This window comes from Oculina patagonica, chromosome 1, assembly GCF_052425735.1.
Source record: "Oculina patagonica isolate OP01 chromosome 1, crgOcupat, whole genome shotgun sequence".
Classification (NCBI taxonomy): domain Eukaryota; kingdom Metazoa; phylum Cnidaria; class Anthozoa; order Scleractinia; family Oculinidae; genus Oculina; species Oculina patagonica.
In genome coordinates, this window is record NC_135758.1 from 20752343 (window position 1) to 20772015 (window position 19673).

The 19673-nt window shown below is 38.7% G+C and overlaps 1 protein-coding gene across 1 annotated transcript; it reads left to right on the plus strand.

Annotated features, from left to right (window-relative positions):
* The first annotated feature begins 13362 nt into the window (after positions 1 to 13362).
* LOC144636906 (uncharacterized) lies at positions 13363 to 17708 on the plus strand. Its single transcript, XM_078496111.1, has 2 exons — positions 13363 to 13369; positions 13852 to 17708. The coding sequence occupies exons 1-2, from the start codon at positions 13363 to 13365 to the stop codon at positions 17079 to 17081; spliced, it is 3237 nt and encodes a 1078-aa protein (XP_078352237.1). The 3' UTR covers positions 17082 to 17708.
* Positions 17709 to 19673: the final 1965 nt, after the last annotated feature.

Genomic DNA, 19673 nt, shown 5'->3' on the forward strand with positions numbered 1-19673 from the left:
AAACAGTTCATCCGGCTTACGTAGAATCAACGTAATGCGGTAAACTGTGCTTCCTGGAATACGCTTTACTAATTGAAATAATAAAGATAACGTTACTGTTACAACAACTGAAGAAAATAACAAAAACAGCCGGCAAACATGACAAAAACCTTGTGAAAACTTTGAAGGCTTGAGCCGTCCTATGTAATCATTTGTGTGTCTTAATCCTCTACTTCTATTCTGTACATGTTTTCTCTCAAGACGAAGAAAGAAAAGTCAAGAAAGGAGGCCTCTGTTGAGAGAGCAATAGAAGTCAGGCAAACCAGAATCCTTTAATTTACAGAGGAGAAGGGCGACATGAAGTCTCTAAGGATGCAATGCTATAAGGCTCGTTAGACTACAGGTTATCGTGAAGGTCACTTGTTTAGCAAAACATGGGAATACAACATGCGACAGCAAACGTTTGCTTACTCCCATTACCTCTCAGTAGGTCTCCTAATTATGTTGATTAAAGTTGGATTTCAATTTCCTTTTCCTTCTCTACTTTAATGCAGGAAAGACAATAAGAGGGCGCACAAGAGGACCAACCATATAGACCGCTTTTGAAAGCAATCGTGCCCAGAACGTGATTTCTGACGGAAACCAGGCTTCGGTCACGTTAACATAGTTAAGTTAACACTCTATGTTTTCGATAATATTTTCTCCTTTAATTACAGATAACAACTTCCTTACCAAAGAAAAAGTGCATGGTCATCTTCACGCCTTAAAATCTCTAATGACCGGCATAAATATCACTGCCAGAAAAGAGATCATCAAAATAGAGGTGCTGATAGTAATACAAGACAAAATCGCCTTGATAAATTCAAACATTCTCCCAACTAGTATTATGAACTATGTGTGGCGACAGACAAGGAGAATTTGTAGCTTGATGTCAGACCTCGGAATGCGTCAAATACATAGTTAAACTTCAACGATGAGCGATCAGTCACAAACTTCTATTCTAGCATTCTGCATAAAATGCGTTTCTTCAAGTTAAAACCGTCCAGGATGGGATTTCTGCTATGTTATTTTGGGGGTTAGTAGTTGTCTCTTAAAGTGAAAACGTCTTTGTTTTCAAGTCGGAATAAATAATAAAACGTTTTACGTGTTTTTGTAGAGATGGGCGGGTAACACGCAGGGTAACAAAAACAGATCTTTTCCGAGAGGGAGGAAAGCTGTGGTCACGGCTCACGTTTTAGCTGCTACTACAGCTTTTTAGAGTCATCTGGGGGTCATGAATGGTCCCTCAAAATGTCGCAGTGCTCGCAAAATTAAGCTTTTGCTCGGAATGCTTGCAGAATTTTAGTGGGTGCTCGCATGCTTGGTTTTTAGTGGGGTAGCTTTTTGAAAAGTGCTCGTTGCTCGCAAGGCTAGTTTTTGACAATGCTCGTGCTCGCAAAGAAAAACGCTGTGCTCACATGGGGCTCGCAATACGAGTGTTTACATAACTCTATGGGAAAAATGTTTTAGGGAAAAATGTTTTAAATATTTATTTTTTAATTAAATAAACGGTCGTCAAGTAGATTGCGCTCTTAGCATCATATTTTCTTTCTGATATCAATAATAACCTTTAAGACCTTTAAGAAGAAACTAACACGTATCTTTCAAAGAAAGTGTTTGCTTCTTTATTTAACATTTATGTTTTAGTGCTTGTTAACTTTGATTTCCTTCAAAAAGGTGCTATTTGCTAGTAAACTGTATATAATATATAATTGCAATGTCTCGTACGTGTTGGTCTTCTAATCCAAGAAAAAATATTTCAACGTACATATGACCTGTATAAACTCGTCCGTAATTAACCTTGAGAAAATCGGAAATTCGTCAACTACAAAACGCCCACACTTTCCGGTTTTCCAGTTGGGGGATAAAAAATTATTGATATCAGCTTTCCTAGCAAAATGAAGAACTACCATAAATCAGCCATCAATCACTGAGAAAGCAAATTACTCCTGTTGCCAATTTATAACTCTTATCAAAATAATATGTAATTTTTAAATTTTTCGATTTTATACAAATGTAACATAATTTTAGCTTATATCTTAGTATCTCTTATATATTTTAATCTTTTTAACTTCCATTTTAGGTACACTGTAAGACTTTTAGCGACTTTTTAATTTTTACTTTTTACTAGGGCCTCTAAGGATAAAAGTTTCTATTGTAAAGCTGATGGAGTAACCCTATTTAAATAAAGGCTTCTCTCTATCGATTTTACACGCGAAAGATTACTCACTACTTTTTCTGTCAAATAGTCAATGCACAGACCAACAACTAATTTCTCCTAACAACATCCATACTTTGTCCAGTAGACAGATGGTGAGAATACAATAGTGAAAGTTATCAACCTGATAATACTGTCTTTATGTGTCATCCTGCATGCAAGACCGTGCAAGTGCTATTGGGGACCTCGCTTTCACTACAGACACGTCGTTGGCTCTTACATATCTGTATATTTATCTAAATTGTCAGTCAGATAGTCGCCGAGAACGCCAACGATTCACTAAAGACACAATCACTACACCGTTCACTCGGGGCAACCAATGAGTAAAATATAACAGAACAAAACAAAAGACAAAGAATGTCCAGTCATTTTAGGGCCTTTTCAATTTGATATTTATGTCAGCTAATACTGTTCGATATCGGATTCCTTAGCTTATTAACTAAGCAACCCGAAATTTTTAGCAAACGAAAACTCATTTAATTTATTTACGAGCTGATGTTGCCCAGTTTCTGCGCCGAGAGAAAATCCCGGCTAGCTTTTTTTCCTGCCAAAATGTCTTTCAGTTTATCTATCCGAAAACAGCAGGCATTAGTTCTCTCCGGTATTTCGAAAGTTCAAGATTACATTTAATAAAACTAAGAAAACGTTAGGTTTTTATCACATTCTTATCAAAATATGTGTGGCAGTAAGGCCTTCCGAACACATAACTTCCCCCTCTCCCACGCGTATGTTTCGTCTGATTCCCAAAAGTGAGCATCAACTAATTGTTTCTCCTACATTATCATCAAACAAATCCGAGGAGAATAGAGAGGATACTGTCTCTATGTACATGAACCACCATTTTTATAAATATACTGTAGCACCTTACCCAGGGATGCACGTCACAAACAGTCAGTGAGGAAAACTAATATTTCGAAAATTTGAAATCCTTTCTCAGGCATTGTCCGGCCTAGAAACACCAAAATTCACTATGGCGCGAAGTTGGGGAAAACAACTTTAGAGGTAGACTACTGTGTCCAAATGTTCAGGTAGAAAAAAACCTTTGGACAGCAGTTAGTTTACCTGCAGAAGGATGGGACACTAACCAGGGGTACCCAACGGATTATTTCTGTGGAATATCTGTTTGGAAGGCGTTTAATCGCCTTAGTTAAACTGTGTTTCCTCAAGCTTTCGTGATATGGGAAATACAATGCCTGTTGTTTTGGGAGAGGTAAAAGTGTTGAAAACCTAGCTACGATTTTCGGAAAAGCGACAACAGCTCGTAAATTCGAGTACATGTAGAACAACGAACAACAGAACAACGATATTCTTATACTTTTGCTTAGCTTCCTCGTTGGGTGCTCCTCTCTAACTTTGCCAGTTAAAATTCATACTCATCACGCTCCACGTTTGGTATAAGCACTGAGTGCAAGGAACAATAAAGGAAGATAATCGTATGCGTGCGATGAAATTGGCCTAAAAAAGAACTTTTGATCTCAAGTTCGGCACAAGACAAGCTAATTTAATACGTGTATGTAGCTTCTTATCGATTCTTAGCAAACGAAGAACTTGATACATGCGGCAAGATATGAATCCATTTTATACTTCCTTCACAACGTTTTTTTTTTCTCACCTATCAACCTTTAATTCCAAGCAGTGGCTAACATAGTTTTATCGACACGATACCAATACATTGACCAAATGGCAATCAATAAAGAAAATAAAGAAACTCGTCACTAGGGATCATTCTCTTGAAGTTCAACCAAAGATTTTTATATTTATTAACTTTAAGGATATCAATATTGATTCATCTGAAGTCTCCTGACAAGCCAAGTAACCCATGCCACGCAGACGGCGTTTATCCGAGTTTCCGTAGCCTAAAGCGACTAGGCGTATTGCTACTTTTCGTGTATGGATGCTAGTTTATCGCAGGTAACCCCCTTCCCCCCACCCCGGCGCTATCCTATTCCCCGGCACTCCCTCAGGTTGCCCTAAAAGGTGGCCGGTTTTCATTTATACACCAGCTAGGGTGAAGAGAGACGATGTCCCAAGGACAAAGGAACAACGTGAAGTAATAGTTTCAGTAGTGTAGCAGCTCTCGTTAGCTTGTAATTCTACTGGTCCCCTAGCGTAGCAGTTGTTTGGGGGGGGGGGGGGGGACTAGGGGAATTGTTCCTGTTGTTTGTTTTATTGTTCTCTCGGTCTTGTTTGAGACCTTGCAAGCGCTGCTACTCCACCCAATATTTCGGGCTATATGCTTTCACACATGTCCAAAGGAACCCACCCTTCACAAAATCGTGCGTGTGTATTTAACTACTGTAATCTCAACTTAAAATCAAGCTCGAGTACTGAATAGAGGAGTTACATGTACTGGCAGCACGCCGATGAACTTGGCATTGTGTGTCACGATCAACGGATCCACTTTGCAGCGGAAACGATACAAGTAACGACTTCATTAACAAGAGTTCATTCTTAATAATTTGCTTCCGGGCCAATAAGTGGTAACTAGAGGTTGGCAAATGGTGGTCCGAATAAAAAATTGAAAAAGTCACAGTGCACGCAAAGTTTCGTTTTACTCTTGAACGCACGCAAACCAAAGAAGTATGCCAGCAATTGCAAAACTCCATAACAGATGCCTTGAGGCTAAAGTTAATCACCGATCAGGGGTTTTGGTAAACTAAACCGATTGTGGAAGTAGTTTAACCTCGCTGGGAAAACAACCCATTGCTCGCAAGCTTCTTGAGACTGTCTTTTGTATTCAAGTTTCACTAGTTTTGCCGGTTCTCTCGATCACGTCATCTAAGCCGTCATTATGTAATAGGTTACAGTCACGTTCTATCTGTTCTCTTGCACGCTCCACGATCCTCAGCTGTCACTCTCTGTTGTTCTTCTAGAACTGATTATCGATTACAAAGAACACACAGGATAAATGCAAACATCGATTTGCTCTCAACTCCTCCCAAACCCCATCCCAGCTACCCTTCCAATTGCAACACTAACAGCATATGACTGATACCTTTGCTAACTGAACCATTTACATTACAAACCAGCTTTTTCATGTATTTTACAACGAATGCCGTTTTTGTCTTTTTTTTGTAGATATGCTTTTAGCTTTTCTACATCTAACTTCAACACTCGTTCAATGGATCGTCCATATCAAAATGAAATCCTACTGTCATCGATCATGTTTATAATAGCGGTATATCACTGACTAGTCTTGAACAGCTTGTTTCTTCATATTATTATACACACTTTTTTACACCTACCGTATTTATTCGATTAAGCGCCCTGGACGCTTATTAAATTTTTGGACCTTGAGAGTGGGCGCTTATTCGAGGTGGGCGCTTATTCGAGGCTGGGCGCTTATTAAATTTTTACGATTTTCAGCAAATAGTAAGTTCATTTTTGTAACAAAACAACAAACAACAGCTAAACGTGAAGATGAACCAAATCAGAATTTTAACTGTTCATTGAGAGTTTCTGCAAAATACTAAGTAAAGTTGGTCATGGGAAAAGTCTCTTCATTAGTCAACACTCCTCTTCTGCACTTCAGTTGTTTTGTAAGGTGGGGGGTGGGCGCTTATTAACTTGTCCTACCTTCAGGATGGGCGCTTATTTGTCTTATTCGAGGTGGGCGCTTATTCGAGGTTGGGCGCTTAATCGAATAAATACGGTAATTGAAAAAATGTTGACCCTGTGAAAAGCATAAACCATGAACGATAAGACCGAATGAGATTCTGGGTAGACAGCATTGGTGAGCTGAGTAATATTCCATTTATTGATAAATCAAGATATTTCCTTCTTCTTTTGGAGCCTTAAATTTATACCTGTTGTTTGTCACAGACAAGGGATTACTTTTTTCGATTTCTCAGTAAACACTTGGGTCGCATCGTTCATGGTTTATGCTTTTCACTGGTCAACGTTTCTTCAATGAGGTATATACAAGAAGACCAAGAACGTATAATTTTCGAGCCGAAGCTGAACTAACACTGATTGGTCTTTTTTCCGTGATTAAGTTCTACGAATTTTTCGGCCAAGCTTTATTTTTTATACGTGTTGTAATTTCTAAACAAAAACAATACAAGCTTACATAAAGCGGTGGAAATTTCTGTTATGGCCATGGCACAAGTGCATTCAAAGGCCGGACTGCCATGTGAAAGAGACGGTGTTCCGGGCAAAACACCGGTATTTTTAGCCGTCAAGTTCTCGTTTAGTGTGGCTCGCGAAAAAAAATATAGAAATATGTTAGTTTTAAATGTTCCCTGAAAAAGTATCTTTTAGGGGTCAAAAGCGTGAGTAAGGCCAGATTGGTCTAGATCTCCTTTTGGGGTTTAATTAAAAATTTCCGACGAGCATGCATCCCCCCCGGATTCAAAGCTTTTCGGTCCAGTTGAACTGTGTATTCAACGTGAAATATTTCAAATATTACATTCTATTTTATTTTAATTTGTTAGAAGTTAGAAGTCGATGCATAAACGAGTGGAGAAAATAAAATTTTTAGCTTGTGTACGTTCTTAGCGTGTTCTTCAAATTGTTGTCACTCTCGGCCTCAACCACAGGGGGGCCCTTACAAGCGGCGTGACTGTTTGTATGTTCGAAATATAAAGACATGTATAAGGATTTTGAAAGCGTCTTTTTATCGTTAACTTATTTCGAGTAATGTCTATGTTTAAGTTCAAAATACAACAGTTGTTGCTGTTGCTTGTTGCAACAGCAACAGTCAACGCAAAACCCTCCAAATCGCCCAAATTCGCCATTTTGAGCCGCAGAAACGACAAAATACAACAGTTGAGGTAGGTTTACGTTTATTTTGAACTTAAAAATAGACATTACTCGAAATAAGTTAACGATAATAAGACGCTTTCAAAATCCTTATACATTTCTTTATATTTCGAACATACAAACAGTCACGCCGCTTGTATGGGCACCCTGTGCCTCAACGTTCTTTAAAAATTATTAATCTTCCGGTCGGTCATTTCTGTGGCCAGGCCACTCCTAAGCGACTACCTGCCGTAAGTGACCGCTTGCACCTGTAGTCTTGCCATTTTAGGTGGTCATCTACGGGAGGTCGATACTACATTGTTTGAAGGCCCAATTTCAGCCATTTGGCTTTGCGCCCGTTTGTCATTGTTTTGAAACAAAGATCATCACTTCAAAACAATAACAAACAGCAGCCAAGCCAAGTGGGTAAATCTTGGCGTTTTAGGCCTTTTTTTTTTCAATTTACCTATATCTTACTGAAGAGTAGTGCTATCTCTTCCTCGAAGCAATCCGGGGGGGGGGGGGGACTCGCATATGAAAGTGACGGGGATGCTCGTCGTCTCGCTTAGGGGTGTAAATTTCGGACTTTTGGTCTCGCTTAGGGTGTTCCGGGAAAAAACGCCCAAAACGCCAATATTTTTAGCCATAATGGTCTCGTTTAGGGTTACACACGAAGAAATATACAAATATAAACTCCATTCTTGTTTTTTTTGTATCTTTTAGGGGTCAAGAAAGGCTTGAGCCACACCCAGATTGGTCTCTTTTAGGGGTTCTTTTTAAAATTTCCGACGAGCATCCCCGTCCGTTTCATATGGGAGTCCCCCCCCCCCGGGGAAGCAATTACCAACTTGGATCATTATGCAACACTTCCCTACACTACCAATGGTAAAAGCGTTGCGTTACGTTGCGTGACGGCCCAGACGAAAGTAAAGAAACCACAAATGTGGATATTCCCATTAATATGTCGTCAGATGTCTACCGAATTGTAATTGCTTTTTCGCTATTATCTTAGCCGGTATTGTTGGCTTTGACATTTCAGCGAAATTCAATATGGCAAGGTTTATCAATCCCGTCCATAGCTGTATGTCGTGCAGTGATGAGATTATCTAAAAATATCTTGCCTTAAGTGTGTGTGTGTGTGATCACAGAAAAAAAGCCGCATCAACGATTGACACTGGGCCTATCATCGGCAATAATGTTTAAAAATGTTCCATTATTGAGAGTAAAAAAAATTTAAGATTAAGCTTACCTTCGACTGGTTGAATTCGCTGGCGTGACAAGGTCACACAATACGTGACTTGATCGTCGAACTTCCCGCAGCAAACCATCATCGTACTGAAGTAAACCTCTCAAGGAAACATTACACGAACAGGACGCAATACAGTGAATATCTACTGCATCCAGAATGTTGAATACCGGGCAGCTCGGGCAGCTGTGGCCATCTATGACATCTATAGTGGAGTGAGTGGAGGCACTTTTCCATTTCAATCTTTTGCACAGACCAAAACATTTACTGGAGAACATGAACTGTATTTTCAATGATTACCTTTTACTTTGCGGTAAGTCAACCTTTCTTTGCAAAGAACGCCCTTTTGAAAACTACGAACGAAGTCGGAAGACTCAATAAAACCTTGCCTTCGTTCTCACATTCAGGCAGCCATCTTGAAGTGGACAACCGATTGAGGATCTGGGTCCAAGCCCCTGGTCCAAGCATATCGTATCTAAGGAAATGTTAGGACTTGGAAACGAGCACTTCCGACAAAAATATAATCTTCCGGCCGTCTTGTCTCGGGTACGAGAACTGTTTTTAAAAGGAAAATGAACTAATTCAACTTCTGTTGCAAACTTCAGTTCGTGTCATTGAATATCAAATCAAATGGAAAGTTGTGACATAAATGCCATGACTGAGAAGCTCTTGAAAAAAGGCTCAAAACGAGAAAGCGGCTTGACGTTCATCTCCCAACTATCAAAAACATGGAAAGTTTGAACCATTTACAGACTTTTGTAAATTTTTATGAGTTGAAACCGCAGGGCCGTAACCAGACTTCTGACATAGACGAGGCAAAACCCGAGCGCCGCGCCGCTAGGGGAGTTTGGTGCATGTAATTCCCCTCCCCCCTCCCCCCCCCCCCCCCCGCCAAAATTTTGAAATATAGAAGCTCTAAAACGTTATTTTTAGCATTTTTCATAAAGTAATTCTTAAAAAAAATCATCCCGTTCAAGCGAAAAATGACACTTCTCATTGCTTTTTAGATACTTTGGCAAGTGATACTGTTGCCATGACAATAATGATGCTGGTTTTAGTTTAGTTTTTTAGTTTTTCTCTTTCCAATAAATATGCCCATACCCTTTCTTTCTTGTTTTTCGTCTTTGCTATATACACAAAACCTCCCCCTCTCCCTTACTCTTTCTGCTCCTTCGTTATTATTCCTACACAGAAATGTGCGGGACGACTACAAAAGCTGTCAAATTTTGAATTTACTAGTAATAGCGTAAATAACGAAACAACAAGAGCAGTCGACATACATCGAGTATATATAGACGTCTTAGCTAACACTACCTTTTTGACGCTAATATGAGCAAAACAACTACGCACCACCCGGCAGTTAGAAATTTAAAACAGATATTGATGGAACATTGGAGCCTTATACAAGGTCAGCCTTTGCTGAAAACAATTTTTTAAAACCCTCCGATCATCTCTTTCAAAAAGGTAAATCGTAAAGACATGCTAATGCGACGCGACCACAAAACACATATATGGAGTCCGTGCAGGCATGTCTTTAACTTAATTTTCATCTTGTTAATTTTGCAGAGTTTGCATTAATTTGATTTTAAGCGCCCGGCCTTTCTGACGATTATTTTTCCAGCCAAATATATGTAAATATATTTTTAAATTTTTGGTTAAAATCAAGACGAGGCAAGTGCCTCGTCTTACCTCGTGCAAGTTACGGCCCTGGAAACCTCTTGTATTTGAAAACAAAATCGGTGTCAACCGATAAACCGATTTCTTACAGTTGAAAGGGCCTTCAATACCGTCAATATTTTTTTCTTAATTCTGGCAGCTGAAGTTACAAGTCGTTGTATGTTTAAAAAAAATGTGATTAATTGATATGTTTGTGGGACTACGTTACGATCCAAGAAGCGCTTGCTTCGTTGTCACAATGAAAGAAAAGCAATAGAAGCTAGAACTCGACAAAAAAAGACAAAGAAAGAAAAAAAAAAACAAATACGCAAAGGTACTTTCGAACTGGAACGTCAGTAGACAGGTTGGTCCCTTCAACGCATAAGCTTAACCTGTGTCTTTCAAGATAATGATATCGCTTTCCTATAATTTATGACAAGTTGCAACCACAAATTTAATGCAGAGAGAGAAGGCAGGCCGGGAGGGCTTGGTTGAGGTTTTAAAAACATCGAAAGCATGGAAACTAAATGACAGTTTTCCCAACCCATTTTATACTCTCTGCAGGAGCCCATGAACATGGGCTCCTGGCTCTTTGCCGTTTTATATGCCAACAGCCTGAAAAAGGTACCCCTTTCGGGCCTAGCCTCCCCGTTTAGGTCACTATAGGGGGTGCCTTCCTGGGGTGAGGTTGCTTCCGGCCAATTGTCCATTCTCAAGGAAAGCTTGTCGGGTTTTGCTCAATACACGAGTAAAGATTAAGAACTTGTTGCGTGAACATGAAATTACAAAGGGGCATTAATAGTCGCTGGTGTGCATTAATATTGTAGACAAGAAATTGCCTACGTTTTCCTCTCCCTTTCTAGTTAGAAACTGAAAAACTGAAACAAGTTTCGTTTCAGCTTCAATGCGATGAAACTTCTCGAAAACCAACAGGTGTCCTGTAATGCATTATCCACTAAATAAAAGCGCACTGCACCTAACACATCTCTGATTTTTGTCTAAATGCACCCACTTTCGCACCTCAGCTCTGTATACTGACGACGAGTTCTCTCAGCTCCCGGCAGCTTGAAATGTGGCAGTTAATTTTTCTAAGTTTTGCCTTCTGCCACACGGTGGTTGGTCAGCGTGGATTATCTACAAATTCTGTTGGACAACGAGATACGTACGGTAAGTGTGAGATAGCAAGTTTAGGAATATTATGTATTCAATGATAGTTCCTAATCTTTGTCTCTATGGCTCTAGATCTTTGACTATCTGGCGCTACTGCGAACTCAGGCTTCCTTCACTGATCACATATACTTAATGAACAGACTATGAAATAAGATTTTTGATTCGTCTCAAAAGTCAGTTTTAGAACAAAGGTTACTGCATGGGGGTTAGCTCTCTCTCTCTCTCTCTTCGAGCTTCGACATCTATTCGACAAAACGACAATAAGCTTCTTCTTCACCTTTTTTTATTTCACAATATTGTAATGCGCTTTTGCTCATTTACATGTTAAAAAGCGCAATATAAATTCATAAATTATTATTATTATTTTATTAAGTTCATTGTGCTGGCTATTACAATTCTCTTACAACTCTCATACAATTCTGAACAATAAATCTTGCTTGCGCATTTTTAAAGGACCAGGCATAAACCGTCAATCATCCATCAAAAATTTAAATCTTATGTCATGACCTGCGCAGAGCATGTCAAGAGTAGGTGTGAAAATGGGAAGGTCCGTTTTCAGAACATGAAAAGGTGTGATTTTTGATTCTGTTTTTCGCAACTTCAACTAACTTCCACTCGGCAACTGGTCCAAATAAAACCACGGGAGCAAGGTAAAATTTGCAAAGAATGTTTTTACAGAATAATATTAAATCATAGTTACAAGATTGTACCGAGAAATCCAAACCAAAAACGTTGCTAATGAAAACAAACAAACGACAACTCTAGAGAAGTTCGGAGAAGAAGGGGCGCTCCTTGAATTAACATCGCTACGCCCCCATGCATATATTAATACTAAGTCGTTTACGAGTTTCGGACCAAACTAAAGGTGTTACCGGCATTACCTGATGTACAAATAAATTCCAAATATCGTATTGTACAATATTTTACAATATTCAAGATAAAAGAACAATCTCTTCTGTAGATATCAATGATAAGATAACTAATTAAGTTTGTTATGGCTTCTTTCTTTGAAATAAGAAAACAGTTCTAACAGTCGACCTATCTCAGGAAACCTTTTAATACGATACTAGAGGTTATTGTATTGAATAAACAATCTGCAAAAGGTAAACTAACGTGTTATCGATAAGTTAGAGAAAGAATATAATTGGTCAATTCGAAGAAGAAGATAATTGCTTTTTCCGATGCGAAACCAATCAAAGAAAATTCTAAAGATACCGACAACGTTACAACACTATTTTTAAAACTGAATTTACATAAATATTAGTCGATCACGTTCCACTTTAATTTCGCGCGTTTTGCACTAATGCTACCAAAATTCCAATTTTTGTTTTTTAACGCTATCCACCGAGTAGTAAGTGGACCAGTGGAAAACGTTATTTACCCTCCTACAACTGCGTACAGGTGCACAAATGGCGCAGAATTTATATATGAATCATATACTACTGAAAATACGTCAAGATACGGATTGATTATTAGGGTTGTTTTCAGTTTTCCGTTCATTTTTGTCTAAATTTGTCCGAGGGATTAACACACAGACATATGGAGAACGTTCACTGTTGTACTTAGATTAGTTAATGAGAAATATCTAGCCGATTACAGACTGTGTTAAGGAACAACTGTAGGGGGAGGGACGTACATAAAACCATGGTGTTCTTAATGGGGACGCATGAAAACAAGTGGGAGATCAGATAATAGAGAGATCAGTGGGAGATCTGATAATAAAGGCTACTTTCATATCAAAATCTTCCGATCTACCCCAGGCGATAAATAATGACGGGTTTCTAAGAGTTCACGAAAAATTTTCATTTTCGCAAAATCTAGGAAAAATACGCCCCTTGCAGTCTTATTAAAATTTTCACTAAAATTTCAGGGTTGTTTACGCTCTTAGCATCTTCTTTTAAGAAGATTAAAATATTTTGGCTTTACGAAAAAGGTTAAACAAAAATTAAGGTCGATGATTGAGGTACGTACTATGAGGAAATAGACAGAAATTAATACGTATTTCCTGAGCGAAACTGTGGGAAAACACTTTCGTTTCATAGCCCTCAGATACAACTGAAAAGTGAGTTTTTAAAATCGAATCGAGACTGAAGACAAACTTTCGCTTACGTACTTAAATTAGGGGAGGTTTAAAAATTTTGGCCGCACTTTTGAACCCAAGAAGCCCCTTAATAATAATAATAATAACAATAATAATAATAATAATAATAATAATAATAATAATAATAATAATAATAATAATAATAATAATAAAAGCTTTATTTAACCTGGAAAGAAATCTATCAGCATTTATAAAAATGCTGGTCTTAACAAGATGTCCAGTAATAAAATCTAAGATTAACCCTTCGCGTCGGCCTTGGCACTAGAACTTATCTACCTAATTCTACATATTAATGAGCTTTTTTGTTTTCATTCCAAGCTTAACCTGAGCAAAATAATATTTTCTTTATCAAGGCTTTGTGAGATAAATAACTAAAACAAAATATTTCCATAGAGTCCATGCAGACAGTAAACAGCTGGAAATAAGACTAACTCTACGGTAATTTTAAGTATCGCAATAACACATAAATTTCCTTCTGAGAGTTAGGGGAACACAAGTGGCAAACAAAAAGTTTTTGTGACCTCGGTAGGGTTCTGTGAACATTCTCTATTCTCTTTCGTGAAGCTGCCATCTTAATAATTAGCTAGGCGAACGAAGTCAACGGAGAAGAACCCTCACCAAATAATGGAGGCATATATGCGCAATTTTTACAGTCTCGTATCAGAGGTAATGATACATTTCTAATTCTGACTTTTTTTCCAGACTACGGCATATTCGTGGCCTTAGAGGGTAAAGACTGCCTGAAACGGATTAGACACATTCCTACTTTCACCCTGGATACCTATTTTACACCAGCAGATGAAAGAAATGTTTTGTTAGACATCTTTGCATCCACAAATGGGCATGGGTGGTTCAATAATAGCGGTTGGAAGGGTTCACTAAAAGATGTATCTCACTGTTCATGGTATGGAATAACCTGCCACAAAAACACATCATATATAAAAGCTGTTGCGTTGCCTTACAACAACTTGGATGGCTCCCTTCCTTCTAATCTGTGGAAAATACGTAATTTGTTGTCCTTGTGTACTCCTGGTAACCCAAATCTTCGGGGACGTATTGGTGACTTTTTGTATGGAAATATGAGCAAACTGCTGACCATTTTTTTTAATTCAGCCTCTATTTCTGGAGACATTCCGGATGAAATCGTGCAGCTGAGAAGTTTGCAGATTTTTTTTGTCTGTCGTATGGATGGCGAAGGCTTCACTGGCCGTTTACCACAAGACATAGGAAATATGACCGAGCTGAGAATACTATGCTTTGGAGGAAATAATTTTAAGGGGAAAATACCACGAAGCATAGCCAGATTAAAAAAGCTTTGGTGGCTTGACCTAAGAAACGGTCCCGGATTGATGCATGGAAACCTAAGCGACATATTCGCGATTCCACCGCTGTCTCGTTTGTTCATATCTGGGGTTAAATTATCAGGCAAGATGCCTCGAGTGATGCCAGGATCATTACAGGTTCTTTTTATGCCTGGAAACGAGATTTCAGGGACGTTTCCTGACACTTTTCCAGAAGATAGCAAATTAAGAATGGTAAACATGGCCAACAATCGGCTAACAGGAGATATTCCAGGAAAATTATTTCGTTTACCAAACGTTGACAGCATCGATTTGTCGCAGAACTTGTTTTCTTCAATTAACAATGGGAAGCCGTGGCCAGATAATGTCACGGCAAGTCCTAAATTATACGTTTCTTTAGCGGAAAATCGAAATTTGTCAATACACTTCAAGAGCTTTATGAAACTCTTTACAAAAAGCCGTAGCACCGATATCCTCAGTCCAACAATTTTAAATGTAAGCTTTTGCGACATAAAAGGTCATGTACTTGGAATGACGTTCTTTTTGGATAGACTGTCCATTTGTGATTTACGTGGTAATAGGTTCTATGGTGTGATACCCACTATCCTTACCGAGTCAATTCTAACCTACTTCGATCTTTCCTCAAATAAGTTGTCCGGAGGCCTTCCAGGAGGAATTCAAAATCTCGTAACCTTACAATATTTAGATATATCAGGAAATCCGTCTTTAAGGAAGAGGGCAAGTGCATCATCCAGCGTCTTTCGTCCTGATTTTACAAGGATGGTAAGACCACCTCGAGCAGAAAACTTTTCCTGTCCTGAAGGACGACTCACATTCAATAATGGTCGCATTCGCTTAGATCCTACATTTTACGAATACAGACATTGTGTCTGCGATGAGCATTTCTACGGAGAGAATGGACTGTGCAGAACATGCATGGATGGGGGGAAGTGTCCCCAGTTTAACTTTACTACGTCAGACGATGTCCGCCCAAACATCATGTCGTTAAATCGTGGCTACTGGCCGTCACCTAATCCTAACAATGTCACTCATCTTGTCAAGTGTCCTGTATCATCTGCATGCAATCCATCAGGCTCCTGCACCTGTCGCCTCGACACAACAACAAACATAAACTTATCACATTATAGACCTTTGGTGTCATCTCTGATCACAACATGCAATCAGTCCTGCATCTGTCATCCAGGAAACACAGACAGATTTTGCTCTCGTTGTGAAGACGGATTTTACAAAATTGGTGGACTGTGCTTTAAATGTTCAAAAGGAGATCAAACCTACTACTACATATTTATTCCTGTCTTTGCTGTGTCTTTTCTTGCCTTGCTTTGGTCATACTTTTACTTCAAGCCGAAACCTATCAAATGGTTTGCTGTTACCGTGGTTCACTTTCTCCTAATGTTAACCTTTATGATGTTGGACTTCCTACCTGCTTGGATGTTCAAATTAAACCTGGTGGTTTTTGTGTTATGTATGACCAGCAGAGGAAAAGCTGCTCGGTCTCTCGTCAGTATCGCTGTGTTTTATGTTCAAACCATGGATTTCATGGTATCCAGTGCCAACGTTTGGCCTCAACAAGTCGTAGCAGCTCAAAACTACTTGAGCAGCTACTGGAATCTGTATTTTCCTTCGCTTTCCTGCGATTTACCGTCTCTTTTCACTCCTGTTGGTAAGTTTGCTTTTCTACTTCTTCTTCCAATTGTTTGCATGGCAACAGTGGGTCTGTACTTTATCATTTTGCTGACTTACAATAAGTTCCGTCCACACGAGGGACGCATGGAAAACGTTCATTTCAAATGTCGTCCAAGTGCCTTCTTTCGTCTTAGCTTTAGTTACTTTCCCATTGTCAAGCAAACTCTATCCGTTTTACGTCCATGCCACAAAGACCGTGATATTCTTTACATGCCTAACTCCCCCTGGATAGAATGCAACTCTCACACTTACAACACACTAACAGCACTTGGTACCGTCTCTGTTGTTTTCTATGTAGTTGGCTTTCCCTTGCTTCTCATCTCTCTGATGTTTGTTTTCTTTCGAAAGCGAAACAAAATGAGTCCTGAAGACCGCCAGAAACTTGATGCTTTGCTTGGCCCGGTCTATCTACCCTACAAACCAAATTATCAGCGCTACTTTGAGGTTTTCATGCTTCTTCGCCGCCTGATTCTTGCCATAGCGTTGTCTATGATTCCCTCTTCCACCACTTTGCAAACGTTTATGGTTTGGCTGATACTTATGGTCTCGGCCATGATTCACTTACGTTTACAGCCTTATAATGAACGACCCTGTAAACCATGTACCTCAGAGAAGTTTTTCGAACCCCTGGTGTTGTTTGTTGTGTCCATGTCTTTCATGCTGTTGAGGTTTTCGGCTTTGGACAAATTGCTCACAGGCGCATTCGTGTGGGTTGTGATGATTGTCAATACATGTGTTCTGCTCGTTCTAATGAGCACTATTTTCTATCTTCTTGTGTCCACTGGTAACGGTCGCGTCAATGGTACCTTGGATCAAAACGGAAATGGTGAATGGAATACGAGTGCAAGGGAAGATGAAAGCAGCAATGATGACGATAGGATCCATTTGCTGCCAGTTAACGTACCTATGGATGATGCCGCTTGAAGCATACGCCTCAAAACCGTTTCTCCTTTTCGAGGTCAAAATTTAGATAACTGGACAGGGACTCCATATATGTACAAAATAATTTGAAGCGTAGAGATAGGTTACTGTGTATATATACGTTATTTGGTATGGAACAAGGCTTACCGTATTGAAGTTTTATGCAAGTGTAGCTTTTACATGACAATCAGTCAGCTTGGTTCATGCGTAAAACTATATTTTATAGTTTTAGTAGAAGCAATGTAAATTACCATCTTCCTCCATGGAATAATGATTTATGCTGTCAAAAAGTCAAACAGTTGCTTAGAAAATGATAGTTATCCACGAGAAAGTTGATGGCTAACATTGGCAAAGACAAACGTGGGCTCCCTTATCAGAGAGGTTTTCCTTCTCCGTTCTCCACTGAACAAAAACGCTATTGTGGTAAAAAGAACACCCTGGGACCTGGGTAAATGTAGACAAATGTGATTGTCTCACGTCTTGAAAAGCAAAGCCTGACTAGCTAAAGTGTTCAAGTTTGGCTCGGATTCTTAGCATCATGTAACATATATAATATAGTAAATATTTCATTTCATTTCATGAAATGAATGATCATTGCCTGTAGTAATTACAGTTCTAACTAAATGACGGGTGGTATGTATTTCAACCTGTCTGTCGGAATTAAATACTCAAGAAGCGTAGAGCATAACACTCCTGCCCTGGGAGTTTTTTAAATTGCACTAGGAGATGAAGAACATGTTAACGTTAGATAAATAAGTTAACACACATTTTGTGTAAAATTCATTGTTAATCTAAAATTTATAGATGCAGGGCCGTTTGAAAGGCCATGATTTTTTCAAGTTTGTAGCAATGTGTTGAAAGCCAGTCGCCTCAACTTAATTAGAAAAAATTTGCAAAAAAAGTCTAGAACGATAGCTGGCAAAGGGGACAAAAAAGTAATGATACACTTTGATTTTTTAGTGTTTTCCATAATCCGATATGGCTCCGTAACAGAAAACCTTTTATTTGTTCTTATTGTATTATTGGGCCAGAAAAACTCAAAATCCATATAAAATAGCGTCGGATGAAATAAGTTAACTTTGCCCTCGTGTAAGTCACCGGAGCACAAATCAAGCAACCGTGTTTACCAGTAATATCAATTAGCATTATATGCATAATATAGTTTCCATTTTCCTTGATATCCAGCAAGAAACTTTGTTAGACTTGCAACGCACTTGCTAAGTTAGTTCAGAGAATGTAATGGCACATTGTAGTGCTGTCAAATTAAAATCATGAATGTCTTTATTCTCATCACCTGTCAGCTTCGCAATGTATTGAAATTGTAAGGAGAAACTTGATGTTGATCGCACTTTCATTCATAGTTGCTACAAATACTGTTATAGACAATGACAAACGATTTTTCAAAGCAGATTTCTGAACTAGTCGGAAAAGTACGAGTTAAAATTTATAGACGACCGGCAAAAATCCGAAGAGAAGAGATGGAAGTTCGTAAATACGGATAATGACAATTATTGTGACAAAGCAGTTGATAGCGTATTTTTTTTTATTTATTCTAAAACATCCGTTAAGTTTAATCGACCCTGTGTAATACGGCGCTTTAAAAACAATGGCCGTTTTCACAATAAATACGGACAAATCGTCTAGACGGACAAATCGTCTGAGACGGTCAAATCGTCTGAGACTGTCAAATCGTCTTAGTGTGAAAACGGGAAGGACACGATTTTGGACGTACAAGTCGTCTGAATTTGTCCGTCGGTTTGGCCGCCTAGGAAGACAATTTTTCGAGGACGACTTGGTCGTCCAGACGGACAAGTCGACTTAAAGCCGTCTTGAGTTCACACTAGACGAACAAGGATTTGTCCTTCTTTCAGTGTAAAAACGGCCAATGAAGCTAGATTTCCTTGTTGGCGAAGATTCATCGGACTTCCACTGGAGGATTTTTGCACACCCTTATTTACCGTCTTGATTACAATTATAGTTTATAGTTTCGTTCCATCAGTTCATTTACATTAATATAGAAGAGCGAAAAGGAAGTAATATTAAAAAGTGTATACATTTATTTGCCGGCAGTCAACAGACAAAACACAAATTAAAACAGACCGATAATTCTGTATTTTTAAATACAGTTTGTCAATTTAAAAATTGACAAACACTGAGTTCGTAACTCAGTGTCCTCTTGGGTAACAGATGAGATTATTCTGGCTTCCCCCAAATCGTATCATTGGTTGTTTTTCATTGGTTGTTTCTCTCTCTTAATTTTATTTATTCATCTTTTTCTTTCTAACCTCACTGGAAAGATTGAACCCACAAAAATGACCTTGCTCCCATTTACTTTCGCAACTTTACGCTTCTGCGTAATTAACTTTAGTTTGTTGAGGGATCGATTCTAACTTTTCATGTGTTGTTTACATAGGCTAATAATTTAAGCTCCGTCATTAATTGACTCGATTTGCCTGGTCTGACTGAAAACTAGCAAACGATTACTACTGCTCAGTTACTTAGAAAAGAAACATTGGTAATGGCTATTTTTAAAAATGAAGCTTAACTTCCTTGTTCATGACCTGATTGAGTTCACTTGCACTGAAATAACAGAGC